Source organism: Talpa occidentalis, unplaced genomic scaffold (genome assembly GCF_014898055.3).
Source record: "Talpa occidentalis isolate TD23 unplaced genomic scaffold, MPIMG_talOcc4v2.1 talOcc4.4, whole genome shotgun sequence".
In the NCBI taxonomy this organism is placed as follows: Eukaryota; Metazoa; Chordata; class Mammalia; order Eulipotyphla; family Talpidae; genus Talpa; species Talpa occidentalis.
In genome coordinates, this window is record NW_023604295.1 from 6,317,415 (window position 1) to 6,337,721 (window position 20,307).

Below are 20,307 nucleotides of genomic sequence, written 5' to 3' on the forward strand. Positions count from 1 at the left end.
AACCTAGGGCCAGGCAGAGAGAGCCAATATACCCGTCCTCATGCATCACATCGCTGCCCTACTCCCAGGTAGCTGCTTCCAGCTTCCCCTGCACAACAGTCTCCCATCAGGCTGCCCCCTACCCCAGTCTCGACCATGGAGCTTCCCACACCTCCATCTGCCTTTGAGTCTCTGTCCAAATGCTGGGGAGAGTGCCATTGAGAAAAGCAAGGATGATTTTCATTTATCTCCTTAATGATGCCTGAACCACTGGAGTGTCTCAGGACTGTATCCACATTCTCTTCTCAAACTCCTCTTCCTCCAGCGTCTCAAGTCCCCTGGCATCAAGTAGCATCAATATGTTGACGACACCCCAGTGCACATCTCCATCCTGAGCCCTCTCTGAGTCCCAGATTCAACACCCAACTGCCCACTCCTGGAGCCGGACCTTGAAAGGCATCCCAGGCTTCAGACCTTCAAAAGACAAAATCAGACCTTGATTTTTCCCCATGCTCCCATCTCAGCTGTCACGCAGCTCTCGGGTCAGCCCTGGAGGACTTGATTCTTCTTCTCACCTCTTGGGTCTGTCACATGACTCAGTCATTCAGCCACTTCTGGCAGCTCTTCCTGAAAATGTTTCTCAGATCTGTTTTTTTCTCTGTCCACTGCAACCAATGGAGTTCAAGCTCCATCTCCTCTCACCTGGACCAGGCAGTGCTGGGTTTATGCAGTAAGTGAATGAGCGAGCTGGTTGGGTTTCTCATTGACCTCCAATATCTGACTGTTCCCGGTGGTTCTAAAGAGACTTGTCAGCAGATATAATTTATCTTCCAGATAACCTTGAGATTACACTTCATGAAAGATAGGCTGTTAACAAGAGGCTGGTGAAATGCAATGATCGTTAGTCTCTGAGTTAGAACTCTTGATAAAAAAAAAAAGAAATCAACACTAACCATATTGTAAAGGATCTATGAACCTATTCATTTTCAGCAACCCAGAGGTCAAGGTCAAGTAGTGATCACAAAATAATTATCAATCTTCCTAGACTGTCATTGTTCTTTATAGCATTAGTTACATGTTCTCATGGAGCTCTGTGGTGTGCGTGCACACACACACAAATATGTATACATATTTCAGAACTAGAAAAACCAATAGAGATTAATACCATGATTACTCGTAACTAGACCCACAGTACCACAGGTTTGTCTTTTGTGATATGTGCTCTAGATCTTTCATATGTAAGGCATTACAGGGAGAACAGAGGCTACTAATCCTCCCTCCTTGCTTCTATTTCCCTTTCTCCTACTGCTGAAATATCTGCTCTCTTGAATTTGTTATTTATAATCTCACGTGTTATTATACTTAGACGAAGTTATGTAAGTCTGTTAGCAAGATATAGTTGCTTTATAGATGGTTTTTTTAAGATTGGTATAGATTAAATATTATATGACAAATTCAATATTCAATATCGTCTTTAACATTTATCCATGTGGATAAACATTCTTCCTGTGGTCTTACTTTCTTTCCATCCTTGAAGTTGATCAAGCTATACATAAGCGTGCACAAATCAGGAGTTTCATCTCAATTCATTTTCATAAAATGAGCGCACCCATGTGGGCCTCCCCGGTGGCGCAGTGGTTGAGCACTGGGTTGCAAAGCTGCCTGCAATCTCTGCAGCGCAGGTTTGATCCCTGACCACCAGTGGGGGTCCCACATGGTGCACAGACCTCTCCTGCCGCCCGCTGCTCCCCTCAGCAGTGTATTTCGTCAGTCTGACTATTCTGCTCCCCGCTCTGGCTCTGGGGAATTCTCTCACCCTCCTGCGCTTCTGACTGTACCCAGTGCTTGTATAAATAAATAAATAAATCTTAAAAAAAAAAAAATAGAGCACACCCATGTAACCACTAACTGATCCAAAAAATAGAATTTAATTACATTGAGCAGGTGCCTCCTAAGACATCCCTCAGCCACCATCTTCTTCACTTCTGCACAAGACACACTTCGCTAATTTCTCACACTAGTTGCCAGTTTAAAAATTTAAAAGTTTAAAGGAAGGAATCCGAAGTTATACAGTCCTTTCTGGCTTCTCTTGCTCAGTTTTATACTTGAGAGATTCACCTAAGTTTCTTTGTACATTTCATTTTTTTTAATAGACCTAAAAAAGATTTTGCATTTTCAGAATAATTCCTTTTACTTTTAATTTACATTTGTTTTTATATTTTAAAAGGATTTCTTATAGACAACACGTGGTTAGGTGTTATTTTTTGATTTACCAACAGTTTGTCTTTTAATCAGTGTGTTTAGATCATTGACATTAACCAAAAAAATTATTGACATTTAAAGTGATGACTGAAATAATTGGATTACTACCTGCCATGTTTGCTCATGTTTTCTGTTTATTCCCCTGTTCTTTGTTGTTATTTTTGTCTTCCACTCTTTCTGCATTTACAGTTTTAACTGAATATTTTATATGATTCCATTTTCTGTCCTTTTTTAGCATATCAGATATGCTGTATTTATTTATTTTTGCTTCCTGAAGTGCTTTCCTTAGGTTTGCAACATAGTTGGTAAGTAATCCAAGTTCACTTTCAAATAACACTGTGTTTCTTCACAAATAGTGCAAGTACCTTTTAATAACAAAATATTCCTAATTCCTAATTCCTCCTATTCCTTGTACCACCTCTGCCATTCATTTTACTTTCATATACACTATAATTACCAAATATATTGTTGCCATTATTATTTTGAATAAGCTGTTCTTCTCTAAGTGCAATTAAGAACAAGAAAGGTATGTCTCTATTTTACCCTCACTCCTTCATTCTCCACTGATCTTCCTTTCTTTATGTAAATCTGGGTTCCCAACTTGTATCCTTTTCCTTCTCTCTGAAGAACTTCTTTTATATTCTTAGATAGGCATATGGACAAGTTCACTCAATTTTGGTGTGTCTGAGAAGTTATTTACTTCTCCTTTACTTTTGAAGGATAATTTCGCAGCAGAGAGAATTTTAGATTGGTGATTATTTTTTTCTCCACACAAAATATTTTACTTTGGTCTCTTCTTGACTGTATGGTTTCTGAGAAGTCATATTTAATTCTTATGTTTGCTCCTCTAAAGAAAAGTAAGTTCCCTCCACCCCCAATTTATGTCAAGATTTTTTTTAACATTTGACTTTCTTCAGTTTGCGTATGCTATGCTAGGTGTATTTCTTTTGGCATTTATCTTGTTTGGTGTTCTCTGAGCTTCCTGGATCTGTGGTTGAGTGTCTGACATTCGTTTGTGGAATTCTCAGTGATTATTGTTTCAAATATTTCTTCTGTCCCTTTCTCTTCACTCCTTTTGGCATTTCCACTAAGTATCACTATACCTTCCATTGCTGTTTCACAGTTGTTGGTTTTTCCACCTGTCTGTTCTGTTTTTTTTTTTTTTTCCACCCTTTATTTCTCTTTGTGTTCACCTTTTGGAAGTTTGTAATGATACAGCCTCAACTTCAGATACTCTGATCTATGTCCAGTCTCCTAATGAGTCCATCCATGGCATTTTTCATTTCTTTTCTTATTCTTTGTGAGAATTTCCATTCCACTGCTTATATTGCTGATCTGTTCTAACATATCATCAATTTTTCCCATTATATTCATAATTGGCTTAAATCCCAAATTGATAAGCCCAACACCCCTGCCATATCTAAGTCTTATCTTTACACTCTGTCTCATCAACCTGTTTCGTTTCTTTTGCTTTTTAACATGCCTTCTAATTTTTTGGTTCAAGAGCTAGACATGATATACTGGTTAAAAGAAACTTCAGTACATAGGCATTTAGCAATGTGGTGGCAAAGTGTGTGGAAGAGGAAGTGTTCCATAGTTCCATGGTTAGAACTCAGCCTTTTTGTCACCTTGTTTATGGACTACAAACTTCTCAAGTGCTTCTCAGTCATTTCCCACCTTAGGTGGGAGAGGATGGGTAGGGTGGACTAGAATTGGTTAGTTCCCTTCCCCCAAGTAGGTTAGGTTTGATGAAACCCAACCCAGCAGGTTTGACTCTGATAAACTAGTTTCTCTGGAGGGTAGACTTTGCTAGGGTATTTTGAAATGGTTACTTGTCCCCTTCCTCTAAGAGAAGTACAAGAGGATTTTTCTCCAATCTTCTCTGCAAGAACCTGGTAGAGTTTTAAGGTTAAACTCACAAAAGCCATGTGGGCCTTTTATGACTAGGCTCCCCCTGGAATTTTTAACTCTTAAGCCTGTTGACACTGAGCCTCCTGCAATTTGTCAGTGACAGTTCAGGTTTTCCTGCCCTGGCCCTGGTTCCACAGAGAGTTTTGTTCACAGGTTTCTACTTCAGTAATTTGAGATTTTCTGTGTCTGCCTGTCTCTCCAGGTTCAAGGAACGTCATTTGCCCTATCATCTTGCTTCTCTGAGCAAGTTAAGGAAAGTTGTTGATTTTTCAGTTTGCTCAGCTTTTTGCTAGTTATTAGATTTATTAGTTATCAGGATGGAGTAGTGACTTCTAAGCTCCTTACATGCAGACCTGGAATTTGAACGTCTGCACAATGTTTTCATGGCTCATCCAAGTGAGGCATGTGTCACTATTTTGTATTTTTTTTTAAAGATTTATTTATTTATTTATTTATTTTTATACAAGCACTGGGTACAGTCAGAAGCGTGGGAGGGTGAGAGAATTCACCAGAGCCAGAGCGGGGAGCAGAGCAGGCAGAAGGACCAAAGTACACTGCTGAGGGGAGCAGCAGGCAGCAGGAGAGGTCTGTCCCCAGTGGCCGGGGATCGAACCTGCGCTGCAGAGGCTGCGGGCAGCTTCGCAACCCAGCGCTCAACCGCTGCGCCACCAGGGGAGGCCCTATTTTGTATTTTTTTGAGTCTGTGTGTATAGGGAAATACAAACCCATCGTTTTCATTTCTCCCTGCAAGATTATTTCTTTTTATTTAATTGTGACATTTGTATCCTATTAACCACCCACATTTTAATTCTTTTGTTATGTTTCCTTCCATTTTTCTGTTCACTTGACCCCACCTCACAATGCCAACGGATCCTTACCAGCTTCCACCTGGGCCCTGGAGTTCCATCTTGGACCGGATTTTATAATGACAGTTTGGGGTTTTTAATTCCATATTAACCCTGGAATCATTGTGAGGCCAGTATGTGACTAAGCTCAGTTTTTGGCTGGGGATTGAGTCCCCCTACCTCATTCCAGCCCCTAGACTCTCATTCTTCTAAATCTTGGTCACCACACAATGGAAAAACCATGATTTCTTTCTTTCAGGGAGGGGTCCCACCCCAGTTCCTGACTTCCAGCAATATACTTAGCTCCTGTCTTCCATTTTGGGTCTTTGTATCTTGGGTTCGCCCAATAGGAGCCACACTCCCTGCTGATTTAGACAGAGTCCGGTGGACTGGATACTCCCGTTTTTCTCCTGGTTCTGCTGGGCCAGGCATCTCTTTGTGGCTTTCTATTTTTAAACCTCAAGTGTCATGGCTTTGTGCTCTGCGCTGAGGGTGGCTCAAAGCATGAACTCTTTGAACTGTCTTGTCCAGAAGACTCCCCCTTTATCTCTTATTTTCAATTCACTACCTAATTGCACAAGGATGTCTAAAGAAGCTATTTTACTTCATCACACCAACACAAGTCAAATAGAGCAGGTATTCTCATCACCCAAGTGCCAAATGAGCAAAACAAGAAAAGAGTTCAAGTGCCGCGGCTCAGGCTGAGTAAATGGAAGGTTAATTGCAGAGTCTGCACCTCCGCACCCAGCTCCAGGGTCCATCCCATTTTAGTCTTTAGTTCCCCTTGCTGCCAAGACAACCAGAACGCTGACGAAGCATGACATTTGTTAAAGGCGATGCCCTTACTCTTACTCAATGCTTATGATGCGTTGGACATTTTGTCATTTCCAGAAGGATAATGTCAGAGCTGAAAACGTCTAAGAGCTGTCACAGCCATGGATTTTAATTTAGATACTGTCATTCACACCTATTCCTCCAACTTTCCTTTGTAGCACAGATTCCCATGCTTACACATCACATGCAATTCAACCTGACCTGATAAATGTCCCCTGGGCTCTGTTATGCTACACCTCGCTTCTATCCAGATTGGGGTATCTCCAGAATCCCTGGTGGATGAGCAACCAGTTCTCTACTCAAGAAGTATCTGTGTCCCTTTCTTCTTGCCAGGATCCCCTACTGGCCACAGTCAAGGACTGATAGAGATGGGTAGAATCCATCCTTTGGGAGTTTACAGCTCACAGCTAGAGGGACCAATGTTGCCATCAATTACTGACATGTGAGTGGAAAATGGAGTGGTAAAATGGACCACTCAAGGGCTCATAAAGATGGTCAGACTGGGTCAGGGCATCAGCCTGGAAAATTACTAGATTCTGCCCAAAGCTGGTACAGGTTAGCCTGAGAAATGGCTTCAGAAATGAAAGGAGAAGAATGGTCTGGGATCACTGGGAGGCAGAGGCAACGACCCTTCACAGCAGGGTCCAACAGGAGAGAAGGTCACTTGTGCCTGGAAATCTTTCTGGGTGTTGAGGAGGAGAGTTTGGCAAGAGGGGGGTTAGCACTTAGCTCTACACTGCAAGGTGAGTGAATCTGGGCATGCATTTGATCAGGTGCCCTACACCCTGCCCATGTGGCATTGAACTGACAGTCATCAAAGGAGAAGCTTATTTATTGAGGAGCAATTTAAGGAAAGGTCTCTGAGTTCAGACTAGGACATTAGTTAAATGAAGGTACAATCTGAAAATCAAAGTTGTCATCAAAACCTCTTCACTGTTTACAAATTCTGCACCTGAGGGTATTTTGGAATTTGATTTTCTAAAGATTGTTGAATATATTTCCTCTCACTGCCCTCTCCACCATGGCCAACTCAAAGTCTGATTTCTTCACTTACTCCTCAGTCCTGCAGTAAGCCACACGAATCCAGACGTCCAAGAGGAAGGTCCTGATTGAAATAGCGTAGAAACCATGGCAATGACTGTGGACTCTCCTGTTTCTAAAAAAGTGACCTTTGTGGGCATTCTCAGAAAGGCAGCCTGCATGGGTTTTAAATTCAGATTTGCCAGTTCCTTCCATTCAGGGAGCTTGATCACAGCAGTGTTTCTGTGTTACCAGGAATTGGAGGAATACCAAAATCATATCAGACAAGAGGGCAACTGAAAAGATGCTAATCTCATTCCTGTGTCTCCCTGTTCTCAGGCTGACTAAACACCCATCGTATTGTTACCTTTGCGATTTTAAATCCACAGCATTAAAAAAGGATTGTGCCTATGTCTGTGTAAGCTGGATCCATTGGGTTCTTTTTAAAAAATCGTAACAGCAGTGTTTGTATTCAAACGTCAAACATTGTATGTGTAGGTTTAGTGTTCTTTCTTAGCCACGATAACGTTCCATACTGTAATTAATTTATCCACCTTCCTATCAGCATAGCATTATTCCAGGAGAGAAAGCGGTGGCAAGGGTAGGGAGGCAGGGAAGGTGAACAATGCTGTTATTTCTTTTGGAAAATTTTTCTTAATTGGATTTGTGCTGCTTTGACAGCAAGGTGAAGACTAAGGTTATTTGTCAAATGTGAGGACAGCTGGCATGCCTGAATGCGAGGGTCCACAGCCAGTTGTGTGTCTTTCTTGGGTGACTCGAGGGTGCCAAGGATTAGTGCAGATGCCCCCGAGACCTGGGAGGAGGCAATACAAATGACTATTTTATTTTATTTTGATTTATTTATTTATACAAGAGCTGGGGTACAGGTCAGAGACGCAGGAGGGTGAAAGAAGCCACCAGAGACAGAGCGGGTAGCAGAACAGGCAGACAGACCGAAATACACTGCTGAGGGGAGCAGCGGGCGGCAGGAGAGGCCTGCTGCGCCATGTGGCAATCTCCCTGGCTGGCCAGGAATTGAACCCATGCTGCAGAGGCTACGGACAGCTTTACAGCATGGCGCTCAACCCGCTGCGCCACAGAGAGGTCCCTACAAATGACAGTTTTAATGGACAATCCTCCTTTCTACCAGTCAGCAGCACTCGGTGGGAATTTTTCACCACAAGACATAGTAGGGACTCATAGAATCGATGCTACAGAGTTGAATTTATTTTATGGAGAAGGTACTCCTTTGTCCTAAGTCAACAGTTCCTAATGATGCAACTACAAATCAACTAGCACAGCAGAGGTCCATAGGTCACTTGAGTTGTGCAGGACTCCTGACCAAAGGGGAGTCTTGGGAGGAAACTGAGGCAGACGGGGAGATATTGGCCAGGGAAGGAGCCAGAGGAGACCTGAGAGAAGACAAAGACATGTCAAGCCACCTGTGTGGGACAATGATAGAGTTGTGAACAGCTCAGGGTTGGGGTGAAGGGTGCCCCAGGTTGTAGGGTAGGCCCCCCTTCCATCAGGTTGCAACTCATCACCTGTCACCAAGGGGGCAAGATGGAGACTTCATTGCCCTTCCCCTCTTTGTTCTTAGCAAAGGAAAGGAGCTTTGTCGCTTTTGCATACAATTGCATCCAGGTCATAGCTCTGCTGCTACCAAAGAAAGGGTGTTTGCCTTGCAGGTGTTTCTTATCACAAAGGAGTTGGGGTGGTAGAAACCATGGGTAAGAGAGCAAGGAAGGGGGCCAAAGGGTAGAAAACATCTGCAGACTCATGTATTGGGCATCTTGACTCCGAGTGAATGGCAGCCACAGGGGAGAATGCAGAACTGCCTACATGTCCCCAGTGCTGTCCACGCACCCAGGCCAGGGGACACTGAGCATCTGTCCTTTTGTGTGTCTTCCTCCAACAGCATGTGAGCAGGGCTAGGAGCATAAGTAGGACATCCAAGTTGCAAGATAAGGTTTAAGATTTTTCTAAAAACAATTGAGATATGACTGGAGTTTTGGGTTTGAATCATCTGCATTGAGATGCAGGCTCATGGAGTGAAGATAAACTCACTGAGAGGACCAAAGGGTCACATTTGCCACCCCAGGAAGGGGCCAGAAAGATTGGAGAATGTGGAGGAAAGAGAGAGAGAGAGCTAGAGAGCAAGAGAGCATGCAGCAGCTAGATGATGGAGATGGATGGATGGATGGATGGATGGATGGATGGATGACCCAATGGCTGGGTACAAGAGCTAACGTCACTCTTATTATTATGATGACTAGGTCAATTGATCAATCACATGTGCATGATAGAAAGAACAAAAGAGAGAATCGAAAAGGAAGAGAAAAAAGAAAAGAAGAAACCACCGCAAGTTCGCCAAGGTGAACGATACACAGGTCCTCATGTGTAATCATGTCTTATCATTTAATAGGAAATGACAACAGCATCAGCATAATAAAATAATCCATCACATGTGGGATGGAGACAACCAGGAAGAGAAGTAAGAACACCCATGACCCTTCTGTTTTTGAAAACTCTTGCATCCACCTTCCCTCACAAGAACTGGGGGACTGCGGGCAGCAGCACCTGCCTCCTGTTGGGGCCAGATGCCATCCTGCCCAGGTCTGAGGCGTGTTCACCTGCCCCAGGCTGCTACCAAACGGGCTTTACTCCATTATGCATGTCCCCCTCCCTAAGGAGTCTTTTGTGTAGAGATGGGCAAGAAGATACTACACACATATAATGTGACCTTGAGTAGGGAGAATCCAGGGGATTGTCAGATAACATTTAGTTCATTTTTTTCACTAAATATTAAAGCATATGGATTTATTGCCAAAAAGGGAGGAAAACATAGACGAGAATAAGAAAACAAATCCACTATTAACATGCTGGTGTGCTGTCCACCAGCCTTGGAAACCGTGGGTATCACCCTCTGAATTTAGGGCTTTGTATCTTTCACTTAGGTTTATAATATAAGAAACACCAGGTTGTTAGAAATGATTTGCCAGCTTGATCTTAATGCCTGCCGATACCTTCCTGCTGTGCAGAATAAGATCTACCATATGTGCCTTTATTTAACCACTTTTCTGCTTTGAGACATGAAGAGTCCTGTGCTTATAAGTACAACTAGGAAGGAACTTCCCACACATAAAGCTTTTCTGCTGGTCAGATCCGCTCCACAGCAGATTCCTCACCACACGGGCACATCAAGGGCTCTGGACGCTGTAGATTTTCCAGAGTGTGGGTCATAACAGCAGGGTGGTGCAGGGGCGCCCCAGAAGGATACGGGGTCAAGGACACTGCATCGGGGGACCCTGAGGGAGCCTCCAGTCTCCTTCCCCCGAGAACACCCAAGGGGAATGCCAGCAGGGAAGGAGACCGGGGCAGTGACCACAGGAATGTCCTCCAGCTCTAGGGGAAACCCCGCTCCCGGCCCTGCCGGGCCCAGGCCTGGGCGTCCGCGCGGGGACTGCCCCGAGTCTCGGGGTGCCCTGCGTCCCGGCCGGCAGGAGAGGCTGTTCCTGCTGCCCCAAGGACTTTGGAGCAGGGTACCAAGGTCAGGGTAGTTGCCAGGACCGACTCCTGCGCCCCGGGGTCCCTTCTGCTTGGTCCACAGCTGCGCCCCAGCTCAGGACCAGCCCCAGGGAGCAGGTGCACGATGCGGGTCCGCCCGGCTGGATGCTGCTGGAGGGAGTCTGCTGGGGGCGGGCGGGGCGGGGGGGGGCAGAGGGGGGCGCCGACTTTGAAGTGATTGCTTGGAGCTGTTTGAAGGGGTGATTTTCTGGGCTCTTGGCAGAAGATGTGGGTCTCTTGGAGGGTTTTTTGTTGGAGGCAGCGGAAGGTCTGTCCGCCCCCGCTAGCGCCCCCAGAGCGGGGTGCGGAGGCCTGGAATGGGCTGGGGCTGCGGGAGCTCGGGTCGCCCCAGGGTGGGGGTGGGCCCGGCGGCGGCGCTGGAGGTGGGGCGCCTGCCGGCTCCGGGGAGCCCCGCCCGCGCCGCGCGCACCCGCGGGCGCTGCCTCGACCCCAGCCTCCTCCGGCGTGCGCAGGGCTCCCCGCGCGCACCCACTAAGTCGGGGTCCCGCCTCGGGTCCTCGCCCTGCACTGGGGCATCCCCGTAGGGCGACCTTGAGGTGGAGCCAGCGAGTCGGGTCTCATTCCCAGGTGCGCCCCGGGCGCCCCCAGGCCAGAGGCCGGCGACTCCCCGAGTGTGAGACCCACAGAGGGTGGAGCGCCCCGGCCGGGGCGCCTGGAAGAGCACCTCTCCACCGGCGCCGACCACAGCTCCCAGCTCCCCACGTTAGGGTGCAGGCTCCTCGCAGACTCTGGGGAAGTATCTGCGCTCTCCAAAGAAAGCCGGCACGCCCGCCAGCACCCCGCACCCCGCCCCGGCCCGCCCTGTCACCCCCCTCCCCGCCCCTGTCGCACACCCCGGGCCTCGGAGGGAACTTTTTTTGTTTCCAAGCAGGAAGGTGCCTGGACTGGCGTCTCCCCAGAGGAAGGTCTGGGTTGCGGGAGCATCAGCCCGCGCTGGAGTGTAGAAATTGGGGGACACGTGCGCCTTTGGACCCGAGCGGCCGCCGGGTGCCGGCGCCACCTCACGCTGTGCGCTCCCCTCCCCCACCCCTACTCCTCACCCCCGCCCCCCTCCTCACCCCCCCCCCACTCTTCACCCGCCCCCGCCCCTCCCTTGATTTGTGGGAACAGCGCGCGCGATGACCAGCGGCTGGAGTCCACCCTCGGGTTGGGACGGGGCTGCGCGCCCGGGGCTGGCGTTTGCGCTCCGGGTCTCCGCGGGGCGCCTCGCGGGGCTCTCGCCGGGGCTGGGGTTCAGGCGTGAGGACTGGGCTGCCGGCACCGCTGCGTCTCGGGATCTCAGGGAGGGGCAAAACCTTCCCGCGGTTTCGTGCTGCCCTTCGGAGGCGAGCGAGGACCCCCGAGGAAGGCGCGCTGTCTCCAGAGCACTCAGGCAGGTGGGCTTCTGCCGGCAGACTGAGAAGTGAGCCGCTGTGAGAACCCAGGACACTTTGGAGACATACAGGAGGGGAGGCTCCGCCACCCTCCGTCCCTGAAGGCAGAGCTGGTGAGCGGGGCTGGGGGGTGGGGTGGGGCCTCTGTGGCATTGAATGGAGCTTTCATGCATCCCTGCCTGCCTGCCTGCACCCCTGGGGTCCCGCGTGCTCCCCGCCAGCCCTGCTGCAGTCCTCAGGATGGGGGTGGGGAGCACACACTAGGATCCCTGCCTCCCCCCCTTGCATTTGGATGGGGCGAAGCAGCCACGAGCACGGTAGGGAAATTGTACGAGCAGGGGGTACGTCCCAGGGTAAGGGCGGCTGGAGTTGGGGAGGGGAGAGGAACATCTTCTGAACTGTTAGCGGTGAGGGGTCCTTTCAGGCGGGGTGCAGACACACGTGTAAGCTAATTATTAACATACATTTTCATATCTCAAATAAATGACCCAAGCAAAATAAATGCTACAGGTGAAGAACATCGTGGATGTATGACATCAGAACACACTGCCCTGAGAGCGGCTTTCACCTGGTCACCCGCCAGTTTCTTTCCAGAATGTGCTACACTTTGCCAGCTATTGGCGCCCACGTTCACGCTGGGGTGGTGTTAACTGTGATACTTTGCATCCCCACGGAACCCAGCAGTGGCTCCTGAGTCTTCTGGGTGCTGCACTGGGGTCAAGGTGAGCAAGATAGTCGCTGGTTTCCTGAGCTCCCAGAGGATTCGCCCAGTCAGGTCCACAGGGGACCGGGCAGGAGGGTCAGAGAAGGGAGGGGCCGCCCGGGAGGCCCTGGGGGCCAGGCGGACGCGGTGGTGGTGTCTCCCCGGTGGAGAGCGCGGCCCCGGCAGCAGGCCGCAGCCTGTGGACGCAGTCCGTGTCTCGCACAACCCCGCAGGCTAGTCAGGGGGCTCCATTATTCCCACATGTCAGATGAGGAGACCGAGGCTTTCTGAGCGTCTGATTTGTGGAAGGTGAGCGCCATCTCCCTCCTTCTGTCCGCCGCCAGCTGCCCGCCAGCACGGGGATCCCGTCCCTCCGTCCCCCACCAGGATGCTCACCCTCTCCCCATCTTCCGTGTCACTGGGTCCCTCTCGCCAGTTGAGTGGTTCCCCTTCCACCCTTGACACCCCAAAGCTCCCTTGCTCCCACCCACAGTCTGTGACCAGGCTCAAGAGCCACACCCCATGTCCAGCTGGGAGGTGGCGGGGGGCTCCCCTCGGGTCTGCCAGGATAGACGAGGTGGTGCCTCTAGATGGGGTTCACCCCAATTCCTTGCAACCCGGCACCCTAGTCACTGGCTGCCTCCCCAGAGATGGTCAGGTGGGAAGGTCAAGACCGAGCCAGCTAACTGCCAGAGTCCAGGGGTGTGGGGAGCCCCCGCCTGTCGGGAGGTAAGCCTGTCTTCAGCATGTGGACCAGATGTTAGGATAACAGTGTAAACAAGCGGCAGCTGCTTCCCGGGAGCACTGCCTCAGGAGCCCTGACTTGGCCGGACCTTCTTCTGGAAGTCTGCTTTCTGGAACAAACAAGGCCTGCTGGTGAGGTGGAGACTGGAGGTCCTTTCACGGAAAGGGCAAGTGGCGGCATCAAGGGGCGCTGCTGAGGACAGCGGGGCGATTCCCGTCCTACCCAGAGAGGCAGCGATGGTCCCGCGGGACCCTGTGGGCTATTTGGGACTGAACTGGGGCAGAACTCAGGTCCCTGAACTCTGAGCCGGCACTGCCCACTCCCCTGCTCACCCCACAGTCTGTGCTTCCCAGAAGGAAGTTCGGGGCAGCCTCAGAAGGCTGCCTGCTCAGCGCGTGCTCAAGAAGGAAGCGAGGATGGCAACCCCAGTTACTCTGTCTAAGAGCTTCCAGGCTGTTATCGGTGCCGATACGAGACATTCCTGGGACATGTAGGACAGATGCAGAAGGGCCTAGTTTGTGCCAGGACAATGTGACATCACCACTGCCCCCTCTTCTGGGTGTAGCTGGGGGCCCCCGTGGGCCCCAGCATGGTGGACACGGCCGTCTTGCTCAGCTGCCCACCCATAGCCCTGAATCCTGAGTGACTCTTCCAGCAGTTCTGAGTCTAAGTGAAGGGCAAAAATTGCACTAACCTTGATTGGGGCCAGTGTCTGTGCGTCCTGGGGAGACTCAAATCCAGGTAGGACAGAAACTTCTGAAACCCTCTTCTTTCTGGGCCCACCCAGGCCAGTTTTTGGGATGTGGGACACAGGCTCAGCTTCCGGGGTGGTTTTGTTTGGAATTGGAATTCCCTGAGTCGCTGCTGCTCCTGCCTTGCCTGCCCCTCACCTGTCCACACTAGGAGCCCAGCACCCACCCCCCAACACCCCACGCTGGACAAGGGTGTCTTCTGCTGGCGCATTTCAAAGCAGAGTGTCCTCATCTGGACGTGAGGCTGGGAATGGCTGGTCTGGCAGTTTTTCAAAGCAGATGTTTCTGGTTGCTTCCTCCAGCCCCAGAGTCGTCCATCTGGTTTTAAGCAACAGGTCTTCTGGCTGAACCCACCCATCTGCATTCATTGCAGAAGCTGCTCTCCAGTTGACTTACTGTGTGCAGTGACGAGGTCGGGACCAATTCACATTTGGAGGTCGTCGCCATCATTCTAGCCTCGCGTGGCCACTGAGGGATAAGACCTCTCCGGCAGTGATTAGCAGCAGGGTTACTTGCCAATTGTGGTCACTCTAGGTTTTTGGAAAAAGATTATACTAGCAGCTCAGAGCCCCTGGGTTTCTGGGGCAGGTCCTTGCATGCATAAGTGGTTTCAAGTCATTTCAGAAGAAATTGTGGAGCCTCCTGTCCAGCTGCCTGGGGCTCCGTGTTTGAGTGATTTCCAGCTGACCAGCAGCTCCGTCTAACAACAAAAGTTGTTACCATCTGACTCCCGCCCGCCCTGCTGGTTAAAATGGGGCAAAAGGCTGGTTTCGTATAAACATCAGTAGCTGGGAGTTTCTTGAACTCGCACAGCTTAACCCCTAACAGATCTCCGGGCACAGACCCAAAAGCCCCAGAGCCGCCAGGAAAGACACAGGCCAACGTGTTTCTCATGTGACTTTTCCATGAGGTGAGGAAGACACGCAGTTGTCAGCTGTGGCAGAGGCAAACCTGGAACCCCACACTCCCCAATCCCTGGGCCGCTAATCCTCAGCGAGGTGGGAAAACCAACACGCTCATTCCTGAGACACTCACGGCCGGTTAATTCGTGGGCTGAGCTGCCTCCCACTCCCCACACTCACCTGCTGTCCACTCGGGCTGCCAGGACAGAATGCCGGACTGGGGCATAAACAGAAGAAATGGACTTTCTCAGTTTCAGAGACTGGAAATTCCAACCAAGACAAAGCTTCCAGCAGAATCTAATTGCTCACGAGAGCGCTCGCCCTGGCGCACAGACGGCTGTGTCTTCATGTGGCGATGAGAGAGCGTGAGAGACAAAGACAGACGGACACGTACACACACACACACACACACACACACACACAGAGAGACAGAGATACACACAGAGAGAGATGGAGAGAGACAAAGAGAGAGAGAGTTTCTTCCTCTTCTTATAAGATTTTTGTGAGTCCTGTAAGATTAGGACCTCACCCTTATGACTTCGTTTAACCTGAATTAGCTCCTGCAGACACTATTTCCAAGTCACCTAAGGGGTTAGGGCTACAGCCTATGGGTGGGGGAGACACAACTCAATTCATAGCGCAGAAAGAAGAACTCACACACACCACACGACACACGACCTGTTGTTGGAGGAATTCACTCTGGAGTCCCCCATGGGTGGGGGGGCGGGGTTGTGGTGAGCAGAAACAAAGGGGAGTCAACTTGCCCATAAGAGAGGTCACTGTGCAGACCCCAAGAGGCACAGGTGATTGATGGGGAGTATGTTAGGGACTCCCACACCCATGCCTGGGATTTTAAAACTGTGTGTGTGTGTGTGTGTGCACATGCATGCATATATTTGTGGGTTTTGGCCAATACCTTTTGACTTCAAACAGCACCTTTCTTTCAGAAAGTCTGCCCAAGAAGTTCACCCTCCAGCAGTAGAACCATCAAGCTCAGGATGAACCCATCTAACTCTACAGAGACAATTCCCTTCCTGACCAGCCTGTGGCCAGGGGCGGCTCCGCAGGGCAGCAATGCCTCCAGCCTGTCCCGCAGGTCCCCCGGCGGTGGCGAGGGTGAGCTGGAGGCCCTGTACATCCTCATGGTGCTGGGCTTCTTTGGCTTCTTCACTCTGGGCATCATGCTGAGCTACATCCGCTCCAAGAAGCTGGAGCACTCCCATGACCCATTCAATGTGTACATTGAGTCTGACACCTGGCACCAGAAGGACAAGGTGTACTTCCAGGCCCGGGTTCTGGAGAACTGCAGAGCATGTTTTGTCGTTGAAAACCCCTTGGCTGCGGAGCAACCCAGCACACACCTTCCTGAGACTAAGCCTTTGTCATGACCACACAGCTGCTTAAAACTGGACACATCCTACTGGACCATCAGCCTCGTCCAATCCTGTGCCTCTCATAGTTTCTCTATGTGGATACAATGGTTATTATTTTGTTGCTATTGTTAGGGATGAGGGGTAGATTAATAATTCTATTTCCAAAATCATATTCCTTCTCTAATAGACTAGCTATTCCACAGTGCTTCCCTGACTTTTTAATTTTAGTAGAACCCCAGAGATCATGACTTCTAATAAGAGCTGTGTTTCCCAGACTCCCTTGCAGCTAGCAAGGCAAGTGATCAAGTTCTGGCCAGTAGACGTGGGAGTGATGAGTGCAACGTCCAGTGATCCTTGAGAGGACATGTCCTCCACTCCCCACCCCCCCAAAAAAAACCCTCCCCAGTGTCTGGGAGGCAGGAGAGGTGGTAAGCCAGCTTTGACCCTGGAAAGGGGCAGTAAATTCACAGATGGCAGAGCAACAAGTCTGGTCCCTGATCAACACCATAGGGTGAGGCTCCCTCTTCTGGACCAGCCACCAGCTGAAAATTTATAAGAAAGAGAAGATAACTCTGGTCTTCCTTTAACTGCTGTTATTTTGGCTTCTGTTAAAGTAGCAGAATTGATATCCTAACTAATGTAATGAGACTGAGACCAACAGTGTAATATTTCCATATTTGTCACACGCAGACTCTCCCATATTGCAGGACAGTGTTACTCTGATCTGGTCATTTCTACCCTCACTACTGTAGCTCTGCCCTCCCCTTGTCTTCCTGCCTCCTACTTTTCCCTTACACCCTTCACACGTATCTCCTTCTCTTCCCCAGTACACACAGATACACACTCACATCCACAGATGCACATGTGAACAGATACAGAGATATACACATAGATGCTTGTGTATAGGTGCACGTGTACACAGACACACAGACATGTGGAGACCACACCGGCACACACAGAGACACATGCAAACACACATACATGCACAGGTTCACACCTGCAGATGCACTTTCTACCCACACACCCTGATCTAGAAGGAACTTCAGTCCTACAGGACTGAGATGCAGGGAAAAAAATTCCCACTTCAGAATGTATACCAAGGAGAAGGTGCTCACTTATGACAGTTGGGAGGCACCCCCCTGGTGAGCCCAAGGGAAGGAGTGGAGGTAGGCAAGAGGAGGTGCCAGCACATGGGACAGAGGTGATGGGACCTTTGGAAGTGATGTGTCTGCTATGGTTGAACTGTGTCCCCCTGAGAGATACGTTCAAGTCCAAACCTCTGATTCTTTGAATGTGACTTTATTTAGAAATAGAGGTCTTTATAGATATAATCAAGTTAATGACTTTAAGTAGGCTGTTAGGGGAGAGGGTCTAATATAGTCTGTCTGGTGTCCTTAGGCAAAGAAGGAGCTTTGGACATGGGCACATGTGGAGAACCCCTTGTGATGACAGAGGCAGGGACAATAGTGATGTGTCCATGAGCCAAGGAAAGTCAGGGTTGATGGCCACCACCAGGAGCTAGAAGAAGCAAGGAGGGCTTCTCCTTACAGGTTTCAGAGAAGGATGATCCTGTATCACCTTGATTTCAGGCTTGCGGCTTCCAGAACCTATGACCATGGTTTTCTATTATTTTGAGTCATAGTTTGAGTTATTTTGTTACAGCAGCCACAGAAAGCTCATCCAGTGCCCCTCCCCTGCCCCCAGTGCCTTCCTCCTCATCAGAGAGAAGATCCCCTGGGAAACTTCCTTCACACACCAGAGATGGGAGGATTGCAGTAAAGACAGATGAGCTGGAATGTCCTCACGCCGTAGGAGGACGCCTGTCACGGGACCTCCCGAGGGCATCACGGAGCCTGTGCCTTGGGTTTAACCTTCTCCAGCTGCCACCCCAGTGTTGAGTGTATGAGATACCCTGACATCTTGTGGGCCTGAACAGAGAGGAATATTTTAGTAAAACAGTTGTTAAGAACCTGGCATCATATCAATGAAAGGCAACATGTAAATATCATTGTCTTTCATCAATCTCAAATGGACCCGTCTGACCTGGTCCAGTGGCAGCGCCGACTACATGTGGTAGAAGGCAAGTCTCTGGTGTGCTTGTGGGCAGCGGTCCTTGGGAGGACATGCCAGGGAAGACCCCTGGCATCGATTACTATAGTAATCTTATAGTCTTAGAGGCTGTGGACTCTAAGATTCCTTCCACCCAAAAATGCACAGAGAGGCACTGTCCTGCCTTCCATCTTGGGGGTTCATGGGCTGCTGGAAGCCCATGCATGACTGGTAGCATCTCATGATCTCTGTGTGAGTTCCTTGCCCCTGACAGACACAAATGGCTCATTGTGAAGGAAAGGCAGGCTGGGAGTGTGGGGTGAAGGGCATCAGAGTCCGTCATTAACTGTGTTATTTGCAGGACACAGTGACCTTGGCTTTCCAAGCCCTGGACTGGCTCGTTATCACCAGTTCCCTTTTTCCCACTGAGTTTCCTGTGGCTTTGAAGGCAGAAGGGGATCCCATGAACTCTGTTTCTCCCTGGCCTTCAGCTCTCTTCCCACACCCCCTCAAACCTCTTAGAAGCCACAACTTTCAAATGCTTGTCACCACACATGGAGTGCTGGCTATGTCTAGGTACTACTCTGAATGCCTTAAGTCTAAAATCCCAATTAATATTCTGTATGCACTAGTCCATGTGTTCACTGGATAGGACAACATGTCTACTGAAGTATCAAGAAGATCATTTTCAAAGATTAAAGTGTTTTATCATGATCTGTGGTGTGCGTCTGTTAATATTGCTAGGATGGTTTTAGAAAGTGGATGTTTGTTCTTGGGGGGACTCTGATGAGGCAGCCCTCAAGCTCAGAAATAAGGAAGCAAGATAGTTAAACTCTACCACTGAACCCTGGTGCCCAGCTTGAAAGCAAGGGAGCAAAGCTCAGATAGGGATGGAGGCAAACTGTGGCGCCCAATCCTTAAACAGAGACGCTGCTGCTGCTGCTTAGCTCTGGGCATTTTCAGCCAGCTGGATGTGGGTACAGTCTTAGGGATTTGCTTTTAAGAGAAGCTGGAAATATGAATATTTATTTGAAATTTCATGATTTCTTCAATGTTGGAAGCCAATTCAATTTTTTTTAAATTGTGTGAGCAAAACAAAATATGACCTTAAACTGAAATCTATCCAAGATCACTGGTTTCCAACCTCGACTTACCAACCTAACCAGGCTGTATCACTTATTTCCACAGAGGAAACCCTTTATTAACATGTGGCCCCACCACGGGAGATGCAGTTAGTATTCTAAAGAGACTGTCACTTTGAGTGGTAAGTAAAGAAAGGTGCATAGGAATGAAAGAAATCCAAGGATGTGGGGGGCAGGGGAGGGTCTCTTTATTCTCAGGTCCGGGAAGACACCCGCAGTCTCAGAGCAGTCAGGCCTGGGATTATCGATGCCCTTCCTGGAAAATTGCTCTCTTCTGTGTTATCAGCTTAAAATGGCCAGTGGGTGCTCATCAGGTACTGATGTTATCCGCCTCCTCAGGAGGAACAAAATGTCTCTTTCACGTAAGCAAGTCGTTGCTGCAGCCCTGAAGAATGTGGCACAGTGAGTTAGCTAAACTGCTAGGTCAAAGGTTAAGGCAGTGTCGTGTCATGAACTCTGGTTCAGATGTGCCCACACCTCTGCCTTCAGTAATGGCTCCTGGGCCATCTCAGGCCACATGTGATAGAAGACAGAGTCGAGGAGGGAGGCTGCATCCCAAGGGTTGCCCAGTTTTGGCCACAGGAGCAGGTGGACTCACTGGGCCCCCAAGCGTGGTCCTGGGAGCCTGGACCCTTGGGTCCCAGTTCCCTGATGAACTGCATCAGGTTGTTGTCACCATGAGGACATCCCGCCCATGTGACTGTCCCTTTAGGATGTCACTTTGTAACCGTCAAGGGGGTTTCATCATTTTGGCCTCCGCCACTTCTTGGGACTAGTGTGGGGCTCTGCCCTGGAGAGAAAACCCATAACCAGGCAGAGGGCCCCCAAA

The 20,307-nt window shown here is 49.4% G+C and overlaps 1 protein-coding gene across 4 annotated transcripts; it reads left to right on the forward strand.

Annotated features, from left to right (window-relative positions):
• The first annotated feature begins 11,696 nt into the window (after positions 1–11,696).
• KCNE1 (potassium voltage-gated channel subfamily E regulatory subunit 1) lies at positions 11,697–19,011 on the forward strand. 4 transcript variants are annotated; one of them, XM_037524489.2, is made up of 3 exons: positions 11,697–11,925; positions 12,323–12,534; positions 15,862–19,011. In XM_037524489.2, exon 3 carries the CDS (start codon positions 15,913–15,915, stop codon positions 16,300–16,302), a length of 390 nt encoding a protein of 129 aa, XP_037380386.1. In that variant the 5' UTR covers positions 11,697–11,925; positions 12,323–12,534; positions 15,862–15,912; the 3' UTR covers positions 16,303–19,011. The 4 variants fall into 4 exon arrangements, with proteins under 4 accessions (XP_037380386.1, XP_054556266.1, XP_037380387.1 ...); XM_054700291.1 differs by having other exon boundaries at positions 15,866–19,011; XM_037524490.2 differs by lacking the exon at positions 12,323–12,534.
• The last annotated feature ends 1,296 nt before the right edge of the window (positions 19,012–20,307 follow it).

What these genes read in the sequence shown, in the direction of transcription:
- KCNE1 (XM_037524489.2), top strand. Translation starts at nt 15,913, where the DNA reads ATGAACCCATCTAACTCTACAGAGACAATTCCCTTCCTGACCAGCCTG.